General features: G+C 43.4%; 1 protein-coding gene and 1 non-coding gene across 2 annotated transcripts; one reads left to right on the top strand and one right to left on the bottom strand.

The window, feature by feature from the left end:
• Positions 1 to 38: 38 nt before the first annotated feature.
• LOC129859501 (junctional adhesion molecule 2A-like) lies at positions 39 to 19,807 on the bottom strand. Its single transcript, XM_055929362.1, has 10 exons — positions 19,390 to 19,807; positions 11,878 to 12,054; positions 11,445 to 11,594; positions 11,148 to 11,335; positions 4,416 to 4,518; positions 2,743 to 2,850; positions 2,583 to 2,595; positions 1,847 to 1,918; positions 1,606 to 1,639; positions 39 to 1,396 (listed from the first exon to the last, which is right to left on the bottom strand). The coding sequence occupies exons 1-10, from the start codon at positions 19,436 to 19,438 to the stop codon at positions 1,358 to 1,360; spliced, it is 933 nt and encodes a 310-aa protein (XP_055785337.1). The 5' UTR covers positions 19,439 to 19,807; the 3' UTR covers positions 39 to 1,357.
• trnaa-ugc (transfer RNA alanine (anticodon UGC)) lies at positions 2,034 to 2,106 on the top strand. Its single transcript has one exon. It is a non-coding gene; the product is annotated as a tRNA-Ala (tRNA).
• Positions 19,808 to 21,196: the final 1,389 nt, after the last annotated feature.

Raw genomic sequence — 21,196 nt, 5'->3', positions numbered from 1 at the left:
GGTGCCCTGTTCCAGCGGCTGTAGGAAAAGACCACATGTTGAGAAATTATTGATAAATCTTTAATACAGAGTAAACATCTTACAAAGAATACACTTACAGCAACCCATTCATCCATAGCCTAAGAAACATACTATCTTTTAGGAAAAAATGCAGTAGCACAATAATCCTTTAGCGTAAACAAAACAAACACTTACAAAAGAGCCTCTAGATAGAATATGACAACTACATTTGAAATGCACTGGGCATATTCAGGTGAGCAGGGGTCCATCTCAAAGGTCACAATTAAATGACTGTTTCTGAAGTTCAGCGCTATTGAGCCAACATATGCAGCATTTAACGTGAAGGCAGTCTCTGCGAAAATAGGAACATCGCCTTTAAATTGCAATCATAGCACTGAATCGATCCTAAAGTGTCTCCTTCACCTGCACTGTTCTGAAAGCAATATAGTGGATGGCCAATATTCAAAATGGAGAGGAAGCAATCCATAAAACTTGGGATGTCTCCTGGTCTGACAAACACTGCAAAAAACAATTTCTCCGTCTTAAAACAGACGAATTTTGATGTGGATTTTTTTTTAAATGACCTGTATTCTAATTAGACTAACACGGGGGATATGTACTTTTGGGCTCCAGAGTGGTGCAGCATCTCTGTGCTAGAGGCGTCACTACAGACCCTGGTTTGATTCCAGGCTGTATCACAACCGGCAGTGATTAGAAGTCCCATAGGGCGGCGCACAATTGGCCCTGCGTCTTTAGGGTTTGGCCGGGGTAGACCATTGTAAATAAGAATTTGTTCTTATTAACAGTCCCATAGAGCGGGGCCAATTGTGCGCCGCCGGATATGATACAGCCTGGATTCGAACCAGGGTCTGTAGTAACGCCTCTTGCAGTGCCCTAATGTGATTGCTCCCTTGTGTTCACATCAATGCTTATCCAATAGCCATCAGAAAATATGTATGTTATATTACACTGATGCCATGTTCAAGTCTTTGGTATAAAATAAGATTTAGGTAGTTAATGTTTTGGCCAGTTGAGGGGGAGGTGAGCATGTGTGGAACATAATTCCATGGGTCTGCCACAGGAGGGCGATAGGCTGTAGGTAAACAACTTGGGCCACTAGAGGGGAGTAGAGTACCATGTGACTAATATAATAGGCTTGCATTGAGGGCCCAGGTACAGCAAAACAGGAGGAATAAATGGCCTCTACGCAGAGTTGTCTGCCCCTCCTTGCTATCCATCCACAAGGGTGAGGAAAGCAGGGTTGGTCAGTCCCCCAAAAATGATTGATTCATTTGGGTTGAATAAAACTACTCCAGTGTTGTCATGGTACTGGTGTCTTAGGGGGTTGTTGAGAGCCTCACAGCATGAAAGACTGGGTGTGTTTGAAGTCCGCAGGCTGAGAGAGAAAAAAACAGCATATTTTCATTCGGTCAGAACTACTGCAGTTCAGCTCTTTCTCTCTTCATTATTAGTAACCATTTGGAGAATTTTACTAGAAATTATCATATGGTTAGAAAATGTAAGTGGTAATGCTCAAGTCAACATTTCCTGTGAATATAATACCCAACCATGAATACACCAACAGAAAATCTGAGAAAAGCTCACATCTTGGGGCGGAGGGCTGTAGTTGGCATTAGTCCTGGAAGACAGAGGGAGTTTACTAAATGTGATCAAAGAACCCCACTACATCAAACACAGTCCTATGGAGCGTAAAGGCCAACTTTTTCTGTAAAGGACTCCTGGGAACACACGTCCACACATGAGTACACAAGCACAGTTTGTGCTTCTATGTAAAGTCCTGTTCATTATCTACATTTAAATCTATTACTCTGTGGGTCAGACTCACTTGTCTTCTGTTCTGTGGAGGTTCTGGCTGCTGATGTGGGCCACACCATGACACTGAGGGATCCAAAATGACCTGGGGGGGTTCAAAGTTGAGTGAGGGGGTGATGAAGTTCACACACCATGCTCAGGGTTACTAACACGACCACACAGAGGTGGTAAGCTAATCACAATTCAGCCGGGAGGGGAGTTCCCCTGTGGCTCAGTTGGTAGAGCATGGCGCTTGCAACGCCAGGGTTGTGGGTTCAATTCCCACGGGGGGACCAGGATGAATATGTATGAACTTTCCAATTTGTAAGTCGCTCTGGATAAGAGCGTCTGCTAAATGACGTAAATGTAAATGTTTATTAGCAGCCAGGGTTCACTTGAAAAAGAGATGTCAATCACAATGTGACTTCCCTTGATAAACTGATTATTATTATTTGTAATTAATAAAAAATAAATCATAGTATTCTTAGTCATCTAACTGGCCTAATCTAGAGTCAGTCAGTCAAAATAACAAACCTAGTTTTTCTAACTTGGTCATGAAACACCTGTTAGTGTCTCTCTCTGTGAGAAGAGACAGGCTTGCACCGCTGGACTCAACCACACCTGTCACTACTGAACTTACTCAGCACATTAAAACGCACACACCTCTATTAGTCAGTGGTAGTTACACAGCAATGCAGATGTATTCAGTGTCCGGGTGTCTACACTGTATTTTAATAATTGTTATTGGAATTAAGGAGGCAAGCTCTTACCTTCCTCTGTGTCCTGGAGATGGACAGAAATGAAGAGGAGAGTGGAGACAAAGAGGAAGTGAGCACAAAACCTTTCACTAGAAAATTGTATTTACTAACATACAGACAGACACATATTGTATGTACATGGACAGACAGAGAAAGGAACAGACAGACTCACTGCTGAAGTAGCCATTACGGTGTGCATAGTACCCTCCGAAGGCACAAATGGCGATGACCAGACAGATGACCACGACCGCAGCAACGACCCCTGCCATGTTTACATCCTCTGAAAGAGTGGAATGTGAGAGTCATACTAGTTGGTTTCAATACTAAGGACACCTCAAATAACATTTCTCTAGAAGCAGATGACATCTGAGATCTGATTCATTTGTTTTGTTCCTTCTCTGGCTACAGAATCAATTGGAATAAGAGTGAATTAATGCCTGTTTGAGTGCAGGACCCTTCTTGGTTAAAACATCTCCCATTTAAGATTTCCTCCAAAAAATGAACCTGCCCAGGGATTGAAATTACAAAACTGTACTCTTCCCTATTTAAAGCTAAAAACCCTGTCATGTTTTGGCTCGATGACACATCCTTTGGCTTGATGAAGAGCATGAGGATTGCTACCCCTACTCCATTGGTGCAGTGATGATGTCCCTTATATGCCTTGGGAAATCACTTTATATACACAAACCCATTGCACATAGCACATCTGTATTTGGAAACAGGTTAAGGTACACTTTGACCTCAGACCAATGTCATTCCTGCTCCCAATAGTGAAGAATCCTTCCTTTGCCCCTTCCAACTTAGACAATCCTTTTGATCGCTGGGGAAAAGTTAGGATCCATGCCATAAGGGATCTGTACCTAGTGGGGCCTTTATCTCCTTTCAACAACTGAGAGAAAAGTATGACCTTAAGAATAACTTTTTTCAGATATTTGTGGAAAAGTGTTGGTTCTGTCCCTTTCCTCGCCCCAACCTGGGCTCGAACCAGGGACCATCTGAACACATCGACAAGTCACCCTTGAAGCATCGTCACCTATCACTCCACAAAAGCCACGGCTCGGTTATCCTTCTGGGGGTTATTCAAGAGGTCGTTTTGTTTTTGATGCTTGTCGTAACAGGGTTTTTTCTTTCCTTTTACTTTCATGACTGTTTTTGTTGTATCCATTTGTTCTAATGTTTTCTTGTATGCAACAAAGAAGCTTAGAAGACCAATTGTACAGTTGTATGCCTATATACCTACACTTCACAATGACCACCATCGAGTGGTCCTCGATGGTAAAAACAATAACACATTTAATGATTAAAAGGCAAGACAAAATTACAAAACAACCATATATACATTCATTTATATTGACATCCTAAAAAGTGGCACTATTCACTGCACCTTTCCCTAACCTTAAAAATCAACCATATTAATTTTCACATTAAAACAATCTATTCATTGCACATCATACCTATCATTCAAATAAATACATCTGACCAGCAGTAGGGGGCACAAGGGGGCAGTGGAGTGGTTTCTCTTACTTAGACAACCTTGTCCAAATAAACCTTTTCCTTATTTTACAAACTATTTCTACTTTTTCTTTGCTTGATCTCCAGGGGGAGGCTATTCCATAGACAAATGCCTGTATATAAAAACATTCTCCTCAGAGTACTGTTTACTCTTGGGATTTTACCAGATGTAAAACTAGGTCTGGTATTGTAACTATGTTGGTTATTGACCATCAATGTGGTTTGAAGCACGATTGTCACACTAGTTTGTGGAAAGACAAAACTACACTCATGTGAACAACAATCATTCTCATAATTACACACGCACACACACTTGCATGCACGCACACCCACCTATCTTCATGTGTTTAGCCTCACACATCTTGGACTGCCCCACTTTGTTTGATGCCAGACAGCTGTACTGTCCCGTGTCGCCTCTCGCCACCGTCTTAAACTCCTGCCAGAGGAGAGGGAAAGAGACAGATGGAGGGCTCAACAGAAAGAAAAAAAGAGGAAGGAAGATGATATGATGCACAGAACCTGTACAGTATTTTTGGCAATTGGTCTAGAATTTACTAGTGTGCTTCCGAACTAAGGGTCTATATGGGTTGATGTCTGACCAAAGGGAAGTGACCTATATCAGCACATTGATTGCAGCACTCGCGCTGGCAATACACTAGATCACTGCTACTCTAACTTCAGCGATGCGTACAAGGCCCTCCCCCGCTCTTCTTTCAGCAAATCTGACCACGACTACATTTTGCTCCTCCCTTCCTAACATCAAGTTTGCAGATGACACAACAGTAGTAGGCTTGATCACCAACAATGATGAGACAGATAGGCAGAAACTCAAACAGGATATACCCGTGACAAGGACTATTCAACGCTGGTCTGACCAATCGGAATCCACGCTTCAAGATTGTTTTGATCACGCGGACTGGGACATGTTCCGATTAGGCTCTGAGAATAATATCGATTTATATGCTGATTCGGTGAGTGAGTTTATAAGGAAGTGCATAGGAGATGTTGTACCCACTGTGACTATTAAAATCTACCCGAACCAGAAACCGTGTATAGATGGCGGCATTCGGGCCAAACTGAAAGTGCGAACCACCGCATTTAAACATGGGAAGGGGACTGGGAATATGGCCGAATACAAATAGTGTAGTTATTTCCTCCGCAAGGCAATCAAACAAGAGAAATGTCAGTATAGAGACAAAGTGGAGTTCCAATTCAACAGCTCAGGTACAAGACGTATATGGCAGGGTCTACAGACAATCACGGACTACAAAAAAAAAAACAGCCACGTCAAGGACACCGACGCCTTGCTTCCAGACAAACTAAACACCTTCTTTGCCCGCTTTGAGAATAATACAGTGCCACCGACACAGCCCGCTACCAAGGACTATGGGCTCTTCTTCTCCGTGGCCAATGTGAGTAAGACATTTAAACATGTTAACCATCGCAAGGCTGCCTGCCCAGACGGCATCCCTAGCCGCGTCCTCAGAGCATGCGCAGACCAGCTGGCTGGTGTGTTTACGGACATATTCAATTTCTCCCTATCCTAGTCTGCTGTCCCCACATGCTTCAAGATGTCCACCATTGTTCCTGTACACAAGAAGGCAAAGGTAACTGAACTAAAAGACTATCTAAAATCATGACGTGCTTTGAGAGACTAGTCAAGGATCATATCACCTCCACCTTACCTGTCACCCTAGACCCACTTCAATTTGCATACCGCCCCAATAGGTCCACAGACGATACAATTGCCATCACACTGCACACTGCCCTATCCCATCTGGACAAGAGGAATACCTATGTAAGAATGCTGTTCATTGACTATAGCTCAGCATTTAACACCATAGTACCCTCCAAGCGCATCATTAAGCTTGAGGCCCTGGATCTCAACCCCGCCGTGTGCAATTGGGTCCTGGACTTCCAGACGGGCCGCCCCTAAGTGGTGAAGGTAGGAAACAACATCTCCACTTCGCTGATCCTCAACACTGGGGCCCCACAAGGGTGCGTGCTCAGCTTCCTCCTGTACTCCCTGTTCACCCATGACTGTGTGGCCATGCACACCTCCAACATCAAGTTTGCAGATGACACAACAGTAGTAGGCTTGATCACCAACAATGATGAGACAGCCTATAGGGAGGAGGTGAGGGCACTCAGAGTGTGGTGTCAGGAAAACAACCTCTCACTCAACGTCAACAAAACAAAGGAGATGATCGTGGACTTCAGGAAACAGCGGAGGGAGCACCCCTCTATCCACATTGACGGGACAGCAGTGGAGAACGTGGAAAGTTCCTTGGCGTACACATCATGGACAAACTGAAATGGTCCACCCACACAGACAGTGTGGTGAAAAAGGCGCAACAGCGTCTCTTCAACCTCAGGAGGCTGAAGAAATTTGGCTTCTCACCTAAAACTTTTACAGATGCAGAATTAAGAGCATCCTGTCGGGCTGTATCACCGCCTGGTACGGCAACTGCACCGCCCACAACCGCAGGGCTCTCCAGAGAGTGGTGCAGTCTGCACAACGCATCACCAGGGGCAAAGTACCTGCCCTCCACGACACCTACAGCATTCGATGTCACAGGAAGGCCAAAAAAGATCATCAAGGACAACAACCACCCGAGCCACTACCTGTTCACCCTGCTACCATCCAAAAGGTGAGGTCAGTACAGGTGCATCTGGGACCGAAAAATAGCTTCTATCTCAAGGCCATCAGACTGTTAAACAGTCATCACTAACACAGAGAGGCTGATGCCCACATACAGACTTGAAATCATTGGCAACTTTAATAAATTGATCATTAGTCACTTTAATAATGCCACTTTAATAATGATTACATATCTTGCATTACTCATCCCATATGGTTATACTGTATTTTATACCATCTATTACATCTTGCCTATGCCGCTCGGTCATTGCTCATCCATATATTTTCAGTTGAAGTCGGAGGTTTGCATACACCGTAGCCAAATACATTTAAACTCAGTTTTCACAATTCCTGACATTTAATCCAAGTCAAAATTCCCTGTTTTAGGTCAGTTAGGATCACCACTTTATTGTAAGAATGTGAAATGTCAGAATAATAGTAGAGAAAATTATTAATTAAGCTTATTTCATTTCGGGTAGCCTTCCACAAGCTTCCCACAATAAGGTGGGTGAATTTTGGCCCACTTCATCCTGACAAAGCTAGTGTAACTGAGTCAGGTTTGTGGGCCTCCTTGCTCGCATACGCTTTTTCAGTTCTGCCCACAAATTTTCTATAGGATTGAGGTCCGGGCTTTGTGATGGCCACTCCAATACCTTGACTTTGTTGTCCTTAAGCCATTTTGTCACAACTTTGAAAGTATACTTGGGGTCATTGTCCATTTGGAAGACCCATTTGTGACCAAGCTTTAACTTCCTGACTGATGTCTTGAGATGTTGCTTCAATATATCCCAATAATTTTCCTACCTCATGATGCCATCTATTTTGTGAAGTGCACCAGACCCTCCTGCAGCAAAGCACCCCACAACATGATGCTGCCGCCCCCGTGCTTCACGGTTGGGATGGTGTTCTTCGGCTTGCAAGCCTCCCCCTTTTTCCTCCAAACATAACGATGGTCATTATGGCCAAACAGTTCTATTTTTGTTTCATCAGACCAGAGGACTTTTCTCCAAAAAGTACAATCTTTGTCCCCATGTGCAGTTGCAAACCGTAGTCTGGCTTTTTTATGGCAGATTTGAAGCAGTGGCTTCTTCCTTGCTGAGCGGCCTTTCAGGTTATGTTGATATAGGACTCGTTTTACTGTGGCTATAGATACTTTTGTACCTGTTTCCCCCAGCATCTTCACAAAGTCCTTTGCTGCTGTTCTGGGATTGATTTTCACTTTGCGCACCTAAGTACGTTCATCTCTAGGAGACAGAACGCATCTCCTTCCTGAGTGGTATAATGGCTGCGTGGTCCCATGGTGTTAATACTTGCGTACTATTGTTTTTACAAATGAACGTGCTGCCTTCAGGCATTTGGAAATTGCTCCCAAGGATGAACCAGACTTGTGGAGGTCTACAATTATTTTCTGAGGGCTTGGCTGATTTCTTTTGATTTTCCCATGATGTCAAGCAGAGGCACTGAGTTTGAAGGTAGGCCTTGAATTACATCCACAGGTACACCTCCAATTGACTCAAATTATGTCAATTAGCCTATCAGATGCTTCTAAAGTCATGACACCATTTTATGGAAATTTCCAAGCTGTTTAAAGGCACAGTCAACTTAGTGTATGTAAACTTCTGACACACTGGAATTATGATACAGTGAATTGTAAGTGAAATAGTCTGTCTGAACGATTTTTGGAAAAATGACTTATGTGATGCACATAGTGATGTCCTAACCGACTTGACAAAAACTATAGTTTGTTAACAAGAAATTTGTGTAGTGGTTGAAAAACGAGTTTTAATGACTGCAACCTAAGTGTATGTAAACTTCCGACTGCAACTGTATATGTATATATTCTTATTCCATCCCTTTACTTAGATTTGTGTGTATTAGGTAGTTGTTGTGGAATTGTTAGATTACTTGTTAGATTTTGCTGCATTGTCGTAACTAGAAGCACAAGCATTTCACTAAACTATCATGGTCCAAACACACCAAGACAGTCATGAATTTTTATTTATTTATTTTTTATTGAACCTTTATTTAACTAGGCAAGTCAGAGGGCACAACAAAGCCTATTCCTCCTCAGGAGACTGAAAAGATTTGGCATGGGTCCTCAGATCCTGCACCATCGAGAGCATCCTGACTGGTTCCATCACTGCCTGGTATGGCAACTGCTCGGCCTCCGACCGCAAGGCACTACAGAGGGTAGTACATCACTGGGGACAAGCTTCCTGCCATCCAGGACCTCTATACCAGGCGGTGTCAGAGGAAGGCTCTAGAAATTGTCAATGACTCTAGCCACCCTAGTCATAGACTGTTCTCTCTGCTGCCGCAGGGCAAGCGTTACCGGAGCGTCTAGGTCCAAAAGGCTTTTTAACAGCTTCTACCCCCAAGCCATAAGACTCCTGAACAGCTAATCAAATGGCTACCCAGACTATTTGCATTGCCCCCCCCCCCCCCCCCCCCACCACCCCACCCTTTATGCTACTCTCTGTTTATTATCTATGCATAGCCTCCCGGGTGGCGCAGTGGTCTAGGGCACTGCATCGCAGTGCTAACTGCGCCACCAGAGTCTCTGGGTTCGCGCCCAGGCTCTGTCGCAGCCGGCCGCGACCGGGAGGTCCGTGGGGCGACGCACAATTGGCATAGCGTCGTCCGGGGTAGGGAGGGTTTGGCCGGTAGGGATATCCTTGTCTCATCGCGCTCCAGCGACTCCTGTGGCGGGCCGGGCGCAGTGCGCGCCAGCCAAGGGGGCCAGGTACACGGTGTTTCCTCCGACACATTGGTGCGGCTGGCTTCCGGGTTGGAGGCGCGCTGTGTTAAGAAGCAGTACGGCTGGTTGGGTTGTGCTTCGGAGGACGCATGGCTTTCGACCTTCGTCTCTCCCGAGCCCGTACAGGAGTTGTAGCGATGAGACAAGGTAGTAATTACTAGCGATTGGACACCACGAAAATTGGGGAGAAAATGGGATAAAAATGTAAAAATAAATAAAAAAATAAATAAATATTATCTATGCATAGTCAGTTTAACTCTACCTACATGTACATATTACTTCAATTACCTCGACTAACATTGACTCTGTACCGGTACCGCCTGTATATAGCCTCGCTATTGTTATTTTACTGCTGCTCTTTAATTACTTGTTACTTTTTTTTTTTTTTACCTAACACTTTTTTTCTCTTAAAACTGCATTGTTGGTTAAGTGCTTGTAAGTAAGCATTTCAATGTAAGGTCTACACCTGTTGTATTGGTGCATGTGACAAATGCCATTTGATTTGATTTGTATGGCCCCAGTCTGAGGTCCTGAGTGCTCTGGAGTAGGTTTTCATCAAGGATCTGTCTGTACTTTGCTCTGTTCATCTTTCCCTCGATCCTGACTAGTCTCCCAGTCCCTGCTGCTGAAAAACATCCCCACAGCATGATGCTGCCACCCCATGCCTCACCATAGCGATGGTGCCAGGTTTCCTTGAGATGTGTTGCTTGGCATTCAGGCCAAAGAGTTCAATCTTGGTTTCATCAGACCAGAGAATCTTGTTTCTCATGGTCTGAGAGTCTTTAGGTGCCTTTTGGCAAACTCCAAGCTGGCTGTCGTGCCTTTTACTGAGGATTGTTTTCTGTCTGGCCACTCTACCATAAAGGCTTGATTGGTGGAGTACTGCAGAGATGGTTGTCTTTCTGAAAGGTTCTCCCATCTCCACAGAGGAACTCTGGAGCTCTGTCAGAGTGACCATCGGGTTCTTGGTCACCTCCCTGACCAAGGCCCTTCTCCCCCGATTGCTCAGTTTGGCCAGGCAGCCAGCTTTAGGAAGTGTCTTGGTGGTTCCAAACTTCTTCCATTTAAGAATGATGGAGGCCACTGTATTATTGGGGACCTTCAATGCTGCAGAATTCTTTTGGTACCCTTCCCCAGATCTGTGCCTCGACACAATCCTGTCTCGGCGCTATACAGACAATTCCTTTGACCCTATGGCTTGTTTTTTGCTCTGACATGCACTGTCAACTGTGGGACCTCATATAGACAGGTGTGTGCCTTTACAAATCATGTCCAATCAATTGAATTTACCACAGATGGACTCCAGTCAAGTTGTAGAAACAGCTCAAGGATGATTAATGGAAACAGGATGCACCTGGGCTCAATTTCGAGTCTCATAGAAAAGGGTCTGAATACTTATGTAAGTAAGGTATTTTTATTTTTATAATACATTTGCAAACATTTAGAAAAACCTGTTTTCACTTTTTAATTATGGGGTAATGTGTGTAGATTGATGAGGATTTTTTTATTCATTTAATCCATTTTAGAATAAAGCTGTACCGTAACTAAATGTGGGAAAAGGAAGGGGTCTGAATACTTTGAATGCACTGTACATTGAGTAAAATCGTGCCAAAGCATCAATGTTACGACTGTATATACACTACACTGATCTTAAGAAGTATCTCACCAGTATGCCGGTGACTGGGTTGAGGTGGTAGGTGGCATTGGCCATGCGGGAGGGGGTCAGCAGCTTGTCGTCTTTGTACCAGGAGTAGGTGGCTGGGGGGATGCTCTGCTGGTCCATACAGCGCAGCTGCACAATAGAGCCCGTCAGGGCCGAGCTGGGGATCTCACAGGATGGGGTGTGGGGGGGAACTGTGGGGAGGGTACAGCCACAATGTCAGCAGGGTTAAGGGGGTGCACAAACAGCATGTCTGAGACAACACACAGACACACTCAGTCAGACAGACGGTGTGGTACCCACCCAAGACTGTGAGGGTAATGTTAGTCTCCCCCAGGGTGATGGTGTCATGAGGGGCAGTGATCTCACAGCGGTATTCACCCGCATCTTTCTGGGTCACCCTCTGTAGGGTCACCGTTGCCCCCTTGATCCTTGCACGCCCCGCAAAGGCTCCTGGCAGAGTGGAAACCGGTCAACACAGAGAAGAGAGGGATGTGGAGATGTGGTTTCTTAAGGACAAATGTTCTACTTAAACTAACATCAACCATCTGGTAACTTCTGATACAAATTTCTTTGTAATGTTCATCACATCCTGCTTTATGTTGATGAAGCTCTTAACATGAATTTCCCTCAGGAGGAAGTAAATGAAATTGGAGTCTGAAGATGGGCTCTGGACAGGGGTTAAAACAGACAGAAAGAGAGCAATGGAAGACAATGTGCCAGGACAGCCAATCACCTCTGAAGTGTCCCTCATAGTAAACAAATGATACATCTGTTCCTTTCTTCTTCCACTCGATTCGAGGATTCGTTTCCTTCTCGGTCCGAAAATCACAGCTCAGAACCGCATCAGAGTTCTCACGGACCTCCACCTTGGGTGTGGTTGTTGACACGGTAACAGGGACACTGGGAAGGCCTGAGGGATAGAGAGAGAGGTGCCACATATGGGGTTGTAAGATGGAGGACAAGTTATGAACAAGTTAACACAGTGATAACTGATTATAATTGCTTTATAGCTGATTTATGAACAAGTTTATAATCTGTTATAAACCAGTTATATTCAGTTATGATGAACCAGTTGTAAATGTTGTATGAACCAATTATATCTGTTATGAACCAGTATTTCCTCTGGACCAGATTAGCAGTGGAGCATGATGATTCATGGCTGATTATTTGGCTGGCTGATTATTTGGCCCGTCCGTCCGTCCGTCCGTCCGTCTGTCTGTCTGTGTGCGTCTGTGTCTGTATGTGTGTGGCTCCAGTTGAACATGTGCATCTTGACAGGAACAGGAAATAGGAGCAGTCCTTCCTGTCGTTTGATTGCTGCAGGGGTCATGATTATTGTTTTGTCATCCTGTTGCTTTCCACAGGTCGCCCGGGTAACGCCCATCCATTGAGGGAGGAGTGCGTGTTGCGTGTGCATATGTATGTGTGTGTGTGGGGGATTAACTGAACACAGTTTGGTACAATAACGTTATATACCGCACACACGCACACTGAATATTTGGGTCGTTCCATGAAAAGACTGCCTTTTAGCACCAAAGTACATTCCCTTTTGACATTTTAAGTAGGAATTGTGCACCAATATTGAATTTTAAAAGCCTTTTATATTAAACGAAGAGCCTTTTAATATATACTGTACCACATGCAGAAAATCAGGTTTTTCAGTGGTGGAAAAAGTACCCAATTGTCATACTTGAGTAAAAGTAAAGATACCTTAATAGAAAATGACTCAAGTAAAAGTCCTACAGTGAAATACTATGAGTAAAAGTCTAATTGTATTTGGTTTGAAATATACAGTTGAAGTCGGAAGTTTACATACACCTTAGCCAAATACATTTAAACTCAGTTTTTCACAATTCCTGACATTTAATCCAAGTAGAAATTCCCTGTCTTAGGTCAGTTAGGATCACCACTTCATTTTAAGAATGTGAAATGTCAGAATAATACACTGCTCAAAAAAATAAAGGGAACACTTAAACAACACAATGTAACTCCAAGTCATTCACACTTTTGTGAAATCAAACTGTCCACTTAGGAAGCAACACTGATTGACAATAAATTGCACATGCTGTTGTGCAAATGGAATAGACAAAAGGTGGAAATTATAGGCAATTAGCAAGACACCCCTAATAAAGGAGTGATTCTGCAGGTGGTGACCACTGACCACTTCTCAGTTCCTATGCTTCCTGGCTGATGTTTTGGTCACTTTTGAATGCTGGCGGTGCCCTCACTTTAGTAGCAGCATGAGACGGAGTCTACAACCCACACAAGTGGCTCAGGTAGTGCAGCTCATCCAGGATGGCACATCAATGCGAGCTGTGGCAAGAAGGTTTGCTGTGTCTGTCAGCGTAGTGTCCAGAGCATTGAGGGGCTACAAGGAGACAGGCCAGTACATCAGGAGACGTGGAGGAGGCCGTAGGAGGGCAACAACCCAGCAGCAGGACCGCTACCTCCGCCTTTGTGCAAGGAGGAGCAGGAGGAGCACTGCCAGAGCCCTGCAAAATGACCTCCAGCAGGCCACAAATGTGCATGTGTGGTCTCACAAGGGCTCTGAGGATCTCATCTCGGTACCTAATGGCAGTCAGGCTACCTCTGGCGAGCACATGGAGGGCTGTGCGGCCCCACAAAGAAATGCCACCCCACACCATGACTGACCCACCGCCAAACCTCATGCCATTTATTTTGTGTAGTGCACCAGTCCCTCCTGCAGCAAAGCACCCCCACAACATGATGCTGCCGCCCCCGTGCTTCACCGTTGGGATGGTGTTCTTCGGCTTGCAAGCCTCCCCCTTTTTCCTCCAAACATAACAATGGTCATTATGGCCAAACAGTTTTATTTTTGTTTCATCAGACCAGAGGATTTTTCTCCAAAAAGTACAATCTTTGTCCCCATGTGCAGTTGCAAACCGTAGTCTTGCTTTTTTATGGCGGTTTTGAAGCAGTGGCTTCTTCCTTGCTGAGCGGCCTTTCAGGTTATGTCGATATAGGACTTGTTTTACTGTGGATATAGATACTTTGGTACCTGTTTTCTCCAGCATCTTCACAAGGTCCTTTGCTGTTGTTCTGGGATTGATTTTCACTTTTCGCACCAAAGTACATTCATCTCTAGGAGATAGAACGTGTCTCCTTCCTGAACGGTATGACGGCTGCATGGTCCCATGGTGTTTATACTTGCGTACTATTGTTTTTACAGATGAACGTGGTGCTTTCAAGCATTTGGAAATTGCTCCCAAGGATGAACCAGACATGTGGAGGTCTACAATTTTTTTTCTGAGGTCTTGGCTGATTTCTTTTGATTTTCCCATGATGTCAAGCAAAGAGGCACTGAGTTTGAAGGTAGGCCTTGAAATACATCCACAGGTACACCTCCAATTAACTCATTATGTCAATAAGCCTATCAGAAGCTTCTAAAGCCATGACATAATTTTCTGGAATTTACCAAGCTGTTTAAAGGCACAGTCAACTTAGTGTATGTAAACTTCTGACCCACTGGAATTGTGATACAGTGTATTGTAAGTGAAATAATCTGTCTGTAAACAATTGTTGGGAAAATTACTTGTGTCATCTACAAAGTAGATGTCCTAACCGACTTGCCAAAAACCATAGTTTGTCAACAAGACATTTGTGGAGTGGTTGAAAAATGAGTTTTAATGACTCAAACCTAAGTGTATGTAAACTTCCAACTTCAAATGTACATAAGTATCAATGTAAAAGTATAAATCATTTCAAATTCCTTATATTAAGCAAACCAGACAGCACCAATTTCTTGTTTTTTACATTTATTTACGGATAGCCATGGGCTTACCCCAACATAATTTACAAACTAAGCATTTTATATTTAGTGATTCCATCAGATCAGAGGCAGTAGAGATGGCCAATGATGTTCTCTTGATAGGTGTGTGAATTGGACCATTTTCCTGTCCTGCTAAGCATTTAAAATGTAACTAGTACTTTTGGATGTCAGGGAAAATGTATGGAGTAAAAAGTACATTATTTTCTTTAGGAATGTAGTGAAGTAAAAGTAGTCAAAAATATAAATAAGTAAAAAGTACTACTTAAGTAGTTTTGGGGGGTATCTGTACTTTACTAAGTACTTTACACCACTGTTTTTTTATATGAATAAAGCCCTGCTAAAGTGTTTAACCCACTTAACCCCAACATTTCACCATCATTGTAAAGCCCTAGTTATTTTGTTGCTTTGACAAAGTCATTTCTGAAGATTATTTCTTTCATTACTGATTCATTTATGTCTGTCCCTCATTTTACGGTCAACCGTGTTATGCGACTTAAACTTTTTTCAAAATAAACATTGAACATTAGTGTAAAAGCAGGTAAGCTGGTTTTACTCTTTTTGGCCATTTTCTGGTGTTTTGTGGTGGGAAACTGAGCGGTTCAAGCATAACATGTCAACTGTTACCCATAGATAGACCGGCTAGAAATGTTTTAACAATAAAACAAAACCGTGTGAAGCTTGCATTCAATTGCCACTCCATGTTGCACACATGAGACTATGTCCTGTGTAACTGCGTGCTATCCTTTGGGTACTGATAAAAACCTCACTTTATGTGACGTCGGAGCTCCAGACCGTCCACACTAGTCGCTGCTCAATTCCATCATAAATCGTTAAGTTTAAATCGGCTAACTTTACACAGATACATATTTAACACACCCAGACAAGCACATTTATTTTGTGTTGTGTTGTGTTTGTATAGGCCAACATAGATTTTTCCTTCCATTGTTTCAGTAAATACTGAGATGATTCTGATAACACACTTATTCACACATGCTCAACTAGATATCTGTAATGACATCTGTATCACTGCATAACCTACTAATACTATATTCCGCTCAATCAAACGACCTAAAGCACCCAGTCTACACCAGTGGTTCCCAACCTTTTTCGGTCACTGTACCACCAACTGAATTTTGCTCTGCCTGGGGTACCCCCTCAGCCCATCTATCTACCTACCTCATCCCCATACTGTATTTATTTATTTATCTTTCTCCTTTGCACCCCAGTATCTCTACTTGCCCATTCATATTCTGCACATCTACCATTCCAGTGTTTTAATTGCTATATTGTAATTACTTCGCCACCATGGCCTATTTATTGCCTTAACTCCCCTATCTTACCTCATTTGCACTCACTGTATATAGACTTTTTGTTTTCTTTTTCGTTCTACTGTATTATTGACTATGTTTTGTTTATTCCATGTGTAACTCTGTGTTGTTGTATGTGTCGAATTGCTATGCTTTATCTTGGCCAGGTCGCAGTTGCAAATGAGAACTTGTTCTCAACTAGCCTACCTGGTTAAATAAAGGTGAAATAAAAAATAAAATAAAATGTGCATTTTACCAGTAAGCCTACGCTCATGAGTCTTATCAAGGCTAAGTACCCCTGGTCTACACTATACTTAACTGAGGTCAACAACCAAATGAGCCATTCACTGCTAGCTTCCTGTTTAGTTAGCTTCTGTTTGTTGCACAACTTCCTTTGGTTCTATTAGTGGACCAGAGGGTGGGGGGCCCTAACCAATTCTCCTGCTCTCCTGCTTTTCCCCACTGAAGGGCATCCCATTCCCCCACTGTCTACATCCCAAATGGTATCCCATTCTCTACATAGTGGTCCAAAGTAGTACACTGTATAGGGAATAGAGACGCAAACCGGGTCTACGTTGAAGAATGGAGGCCAAAGTGAGACAAAGGCATTGGAGAGGCACAGGAAGTAATAATGGATTTACATGTCCTCTCAGAGTGAAGGTGGCCATCTTCAATGGCCATGAAAGCAGAGCAAAAGTTGGGAAACAAAACGTAAACAACTTCCTCACTGAAAAACAATGAAGCAAACAATGAAGCATACTCAATTTCATTTCAATCTAGTCGATTCACGGGAAATAAATTGAAAAACGGAATGTGTCCCCCATTCATTTTGAATTCTCATTCTGAATCTTAGTTATGAGTATTTAGGCAATTAGGTCTACATAGACCTACACATTATCAGTGGCAGAGTGCTTGCTCTATTACGTTTGATGTGCGTAAGTATTGTATGAATTCAAACTGCAGGCTCATGTTGCCTATTCACATTGTCCTTCAGGATGTTTGAGTACAGTAGGCGGTAAAAGTGCAGCCTTGTGTATTTTGTCCCTCCCTGCTTGCTGTCTGTGTTACTTTGTGAGTATGTGTAACATTGTTATCACTACAGCTGTGTGCCCCTCATCACTCCCTCTTTCTCTCTGAGGAGGAGCATTGTCTCTCCCTGGCTGGATGGACAAAGAGAGAAAGGGAGAGAGAGAGAGAGACAGAGGATAAGGGAGAGAGACAGACAGAGAGGATGAGATGTGGAGGGAGATGGGAAGAAATAGATGGAGAGAGAACAAGAGAGATAACGAGAATTTTATTCTATATTATCAGGATCCATCATTAGCATCCCTGGGTTAAAGGAACTATTGTCATAGTCTCGGCTGTGGCGAACACCGGCCACCTTGAGGAGCGTCTCCTTGAGATAACACAGACGTGATAACAACCCTGACATAATGCCTACACTTTCTCTGTCTGCTGAATGGTGACCTGTCCCTCTCTGAACCCTATGAGCTGTTGTGCCTGGGACCTACCAGTGTTGGGGTCAATTCAAATTGAAGTCAGTCAATTCAGGAAGAAAACAAACTCCAATTGAAGAATTTAAAAATTGGAATTTTAAACAGAAAATGAGACCCTACATCTATAAAAAAAATATCTAAATGCAAATACTTACGAATTGAGGGACTTCAATTGGAATTGACACCAAACCGGACACACACACACACAAGCCCAACTGGTTTCGAACACGGTTCTCCTGCAAGCCCCCCGCCCCCCAACACAAACTATAAAAACTACACAAGTAGACACATAACCAACCAAACAAGCACTGACACGTACACACAAGCTCATACTGCAGATAGGTTTTTAAAACTATCATTATAAGCTACAACTGAGCACTAAATCTGAGCTAGGAGCATTTCGTATGGTAGACATCTAAGAGGACATCCATTTCCAGACAGAGAGGGATCTAGAGAGACAAACAGAGAGAATGGGAGTGTGTGTGTGTGTGTGTTTTCCTAGAAGAACAAAGCCCCTCTGTATCTGTGTAACCCTGCACTGCTCTGTCAGGAACAGCTGTGCCAGTCAGGGTTGGTGGTGGCGGTGCTTGCAAAATGTCTGCATCCGAAATGGCACCACAATGTTCAAGAGTTAAAACAAGCCTCACCTAATCTACAGGACAAAACACAGTCCAATCAAGTCTGAAGCAAACTATTCCAAACAGTTCCAAACAATAAATCAGCAGACATCAACAGTTGGGCAGACCTGAATGCAGCCCCTCCCCTGGCTGTTTGGCATCTCACTGACACCATTGAATCGTCCCAAATGGCACCCTTTGTAGGGCACTACTTTTGACCGGAGCACTATGTGCCCTGATAAAAAGTAGTGCACTATAAAGGGAATAGGGTGCCATTTGGAATGAAACCATATGATGGCCTGTTGTTATCAAAGTTGGTGGTACCCACCCTTGGGTTGCCCACATCCCGATTAGACTGGCCTGTTTCCAACAATAACTTAAGGCCACATTAGTGGTCCATATCTGTTTTCTGTAGTTGCATGTAGTCCAATATCATCGCAATAACACGCACGCACACACAGCGAGGAAGGCGTTAGCCAACACGTATGGAGTGGGCTCTTGGTCTAGGACATGATGCATTTACTGTATACGAAAGACCGGCAACGTTGGAAAACTTTAGTACAGGCCATGTGTTTCTCCAGAAACGAAGATGATTTATTACTTAATCAAGTCAATTGCAACCGAATCAAGTGCTGGCCCCTTTGTTGTGTGTGTGTGTGTGTGTGTGTGTGTGTGTGTGTGTGTGTGTGTGTGTGTGTGTGTGTGTGTGTGTGTGTGTGTGAGTGACTAGAAGCATCAACATGATATAGTGATCTTGCAGTTCATAGTAAGATAACAATTACCATGCTTTTTTTTTATTAGGTGCTTTATCAATATTTTCCTATGTAACATGGCTTATTTTTTTCGTAATCATAAACAGCTGACATGACATTACACATACAAAAGCAATAGGGATGATGGTAATTTAATGATCAAGAATACCAATACAGCTCAACCCTACATGTAACATGCATTACACACGCGCGCAAGCACGCAAACAAACACACACAAATTACTCGTTATCATTCGGAGTAGTCTAAATGCACGTTTACTTACATTGCATCAGTAGAATGACAAGGGTCAGAAACAGTTGCGCTTTCTCCATCCTGAACTCCTACTGTTCAAAAGTCTGTCCTTTCTCGAAAGATGAGCTGCTCTTGAGCGTCAACCTGTTCACAACTCCAGTAATTCCAGAATCTCGTCACTCCTTTGGGGAAATTATGTTCCAAAACTCCGTACTATTTCCTGAGCAGTTAGGCAGCGCGCGGGCGGTTCGGAAGTCGCACTTTCAGACTTTCTGTAAACTATTACACTAGCCGCAGGGCGTACGGCTACAGAGTGGCTGTCCTCTGTTACTGTAGATGGGCTCTCTGCTATCTTACTGTTGTGGTAGGGAGGGAGGTGGTGGGGAGCTCCTTGAGAAGGAATGCAGAGAGCGAAACGCAGTGTCCAAGACGCGCACTACACTTGTCCATCGTACGCAACGCGCCAACAATGGCCAACTGCACTGATTCGTTTTTTTTCTGTGAGTATGTGTCATAGGATTTAAGTGCTGAGACTATCTGCCCACAGGCATAACGCCATGCTATTTACTTTGATACATTTTGATGAATTACTATAAAATAGGACCACCACGAAGGGTATAGGAAGCGACACCTGTTGCCAGGTGTGATTGTCGGACAATTATCGAACTCGGACAATGCTTTCAGATAGAGGGAAGAAACGGCGCACCTTATAATTAGTTGAAATTGGCCCTTAATGAATGATGCAAATTATTTCATTATAACGTCCTTCAAAGTAATTCCCAATTATAGGGTGGTTGCCATTCTTTCCGCAGTCCCTTAGGGCAGTGGCGTGTATTCATGGATGCCAAGGGAATCCAGGCTTCCAATTTTTTAAACAAATAAAATGCATACAATTAGTTTGTATATCATTCGTCTCTCTGTGATTCATAATTGTCCTTGAATTCGCAAGAGGCTGAATGTCTCACAGGAGAAAACATCCGAACGAGCGAAACAGCGCCCCCCCTGTCTCTCTATGTGTAGGTCAGCAATATGATGCTGTCTGGTCCAAACGAGTATGACATTGTTGCCGCCCGTAGGATTGAAGGCAAGGGAAACCAGGAAGCATCTGGCCTCCCTTGATAAAAAAAAGTATACAAAATGTGCCAATCAGCGTTTAGATAAACTGAGCGAACTCGACTGTGTAGCACACCAAAAAAAGTGTAAAAGGGAAGCCAGTTTGGATTTTGTTATCACTCCTATTGAGAGCATACTTACATGACATAACAACTTGAATTGTTGCATGTTGTTGTTGTACTCCGGTGGCCAGTTAGCTAAAATTGTCCCTTTCCTTAATTAGCCATGGATGGAGATAGGGATTTGGACTTTTATTCCAATGAATATAATGGCGATTATGATCCAACCATTCATTCATACATTTTTGTGCACCTGGCCTGAGAGGATGGAAGTTCAATATGTAGCTAGATGTAGAAGGCTAATGTTAACTAGTTTTAATGTTGCCCATGAATGGAAGTTAGGCTAGCGAGCAAGCATTTTAGCCAGGTAGACAAGAACACAAGAAATCAGAACCATGGACAGCCACAGATTTGGCTTACACTGATTGGACTAAATTGTTTTTGCTATCTTTTAGTTGTCACTGTATTGGACTAAGCAGAGGTGATTTGATGATGTTGAAATGGTGCTGGAATAGTGGAGGCAGCTCCTGCTTTCCTTGCGACTTGTGGTAACTCTGTGGTTCGAAATCAATAGTTGTTTAGTGATCCGAAAATGTTGGATATGTTACCTTGCTTCACCGTGCTGTAGGTCATGTAATTGTCTGTTACTACATGCAATATGCTGGA

The sequence above is a fragment of the Salvelinus fontinalis genome, chromosome 7 (genome assembly GCF_029448725.1).
Source record: "Salvelinus fontinalis isolate EN_2023a chromosome 7, ASM2944872v1, whole genome shotgun sequence".
NCBI lineage: Eukaryota > Metazoa > Chordata > Actinopteri > Salmoniformes > Salmonidae > Salvelinus > Salvelinus fontinalis.
Note: the sequence above shows the minus strand (reverse complement) of the source record. Positions and strands in the feature narration are given on the sequence as shown.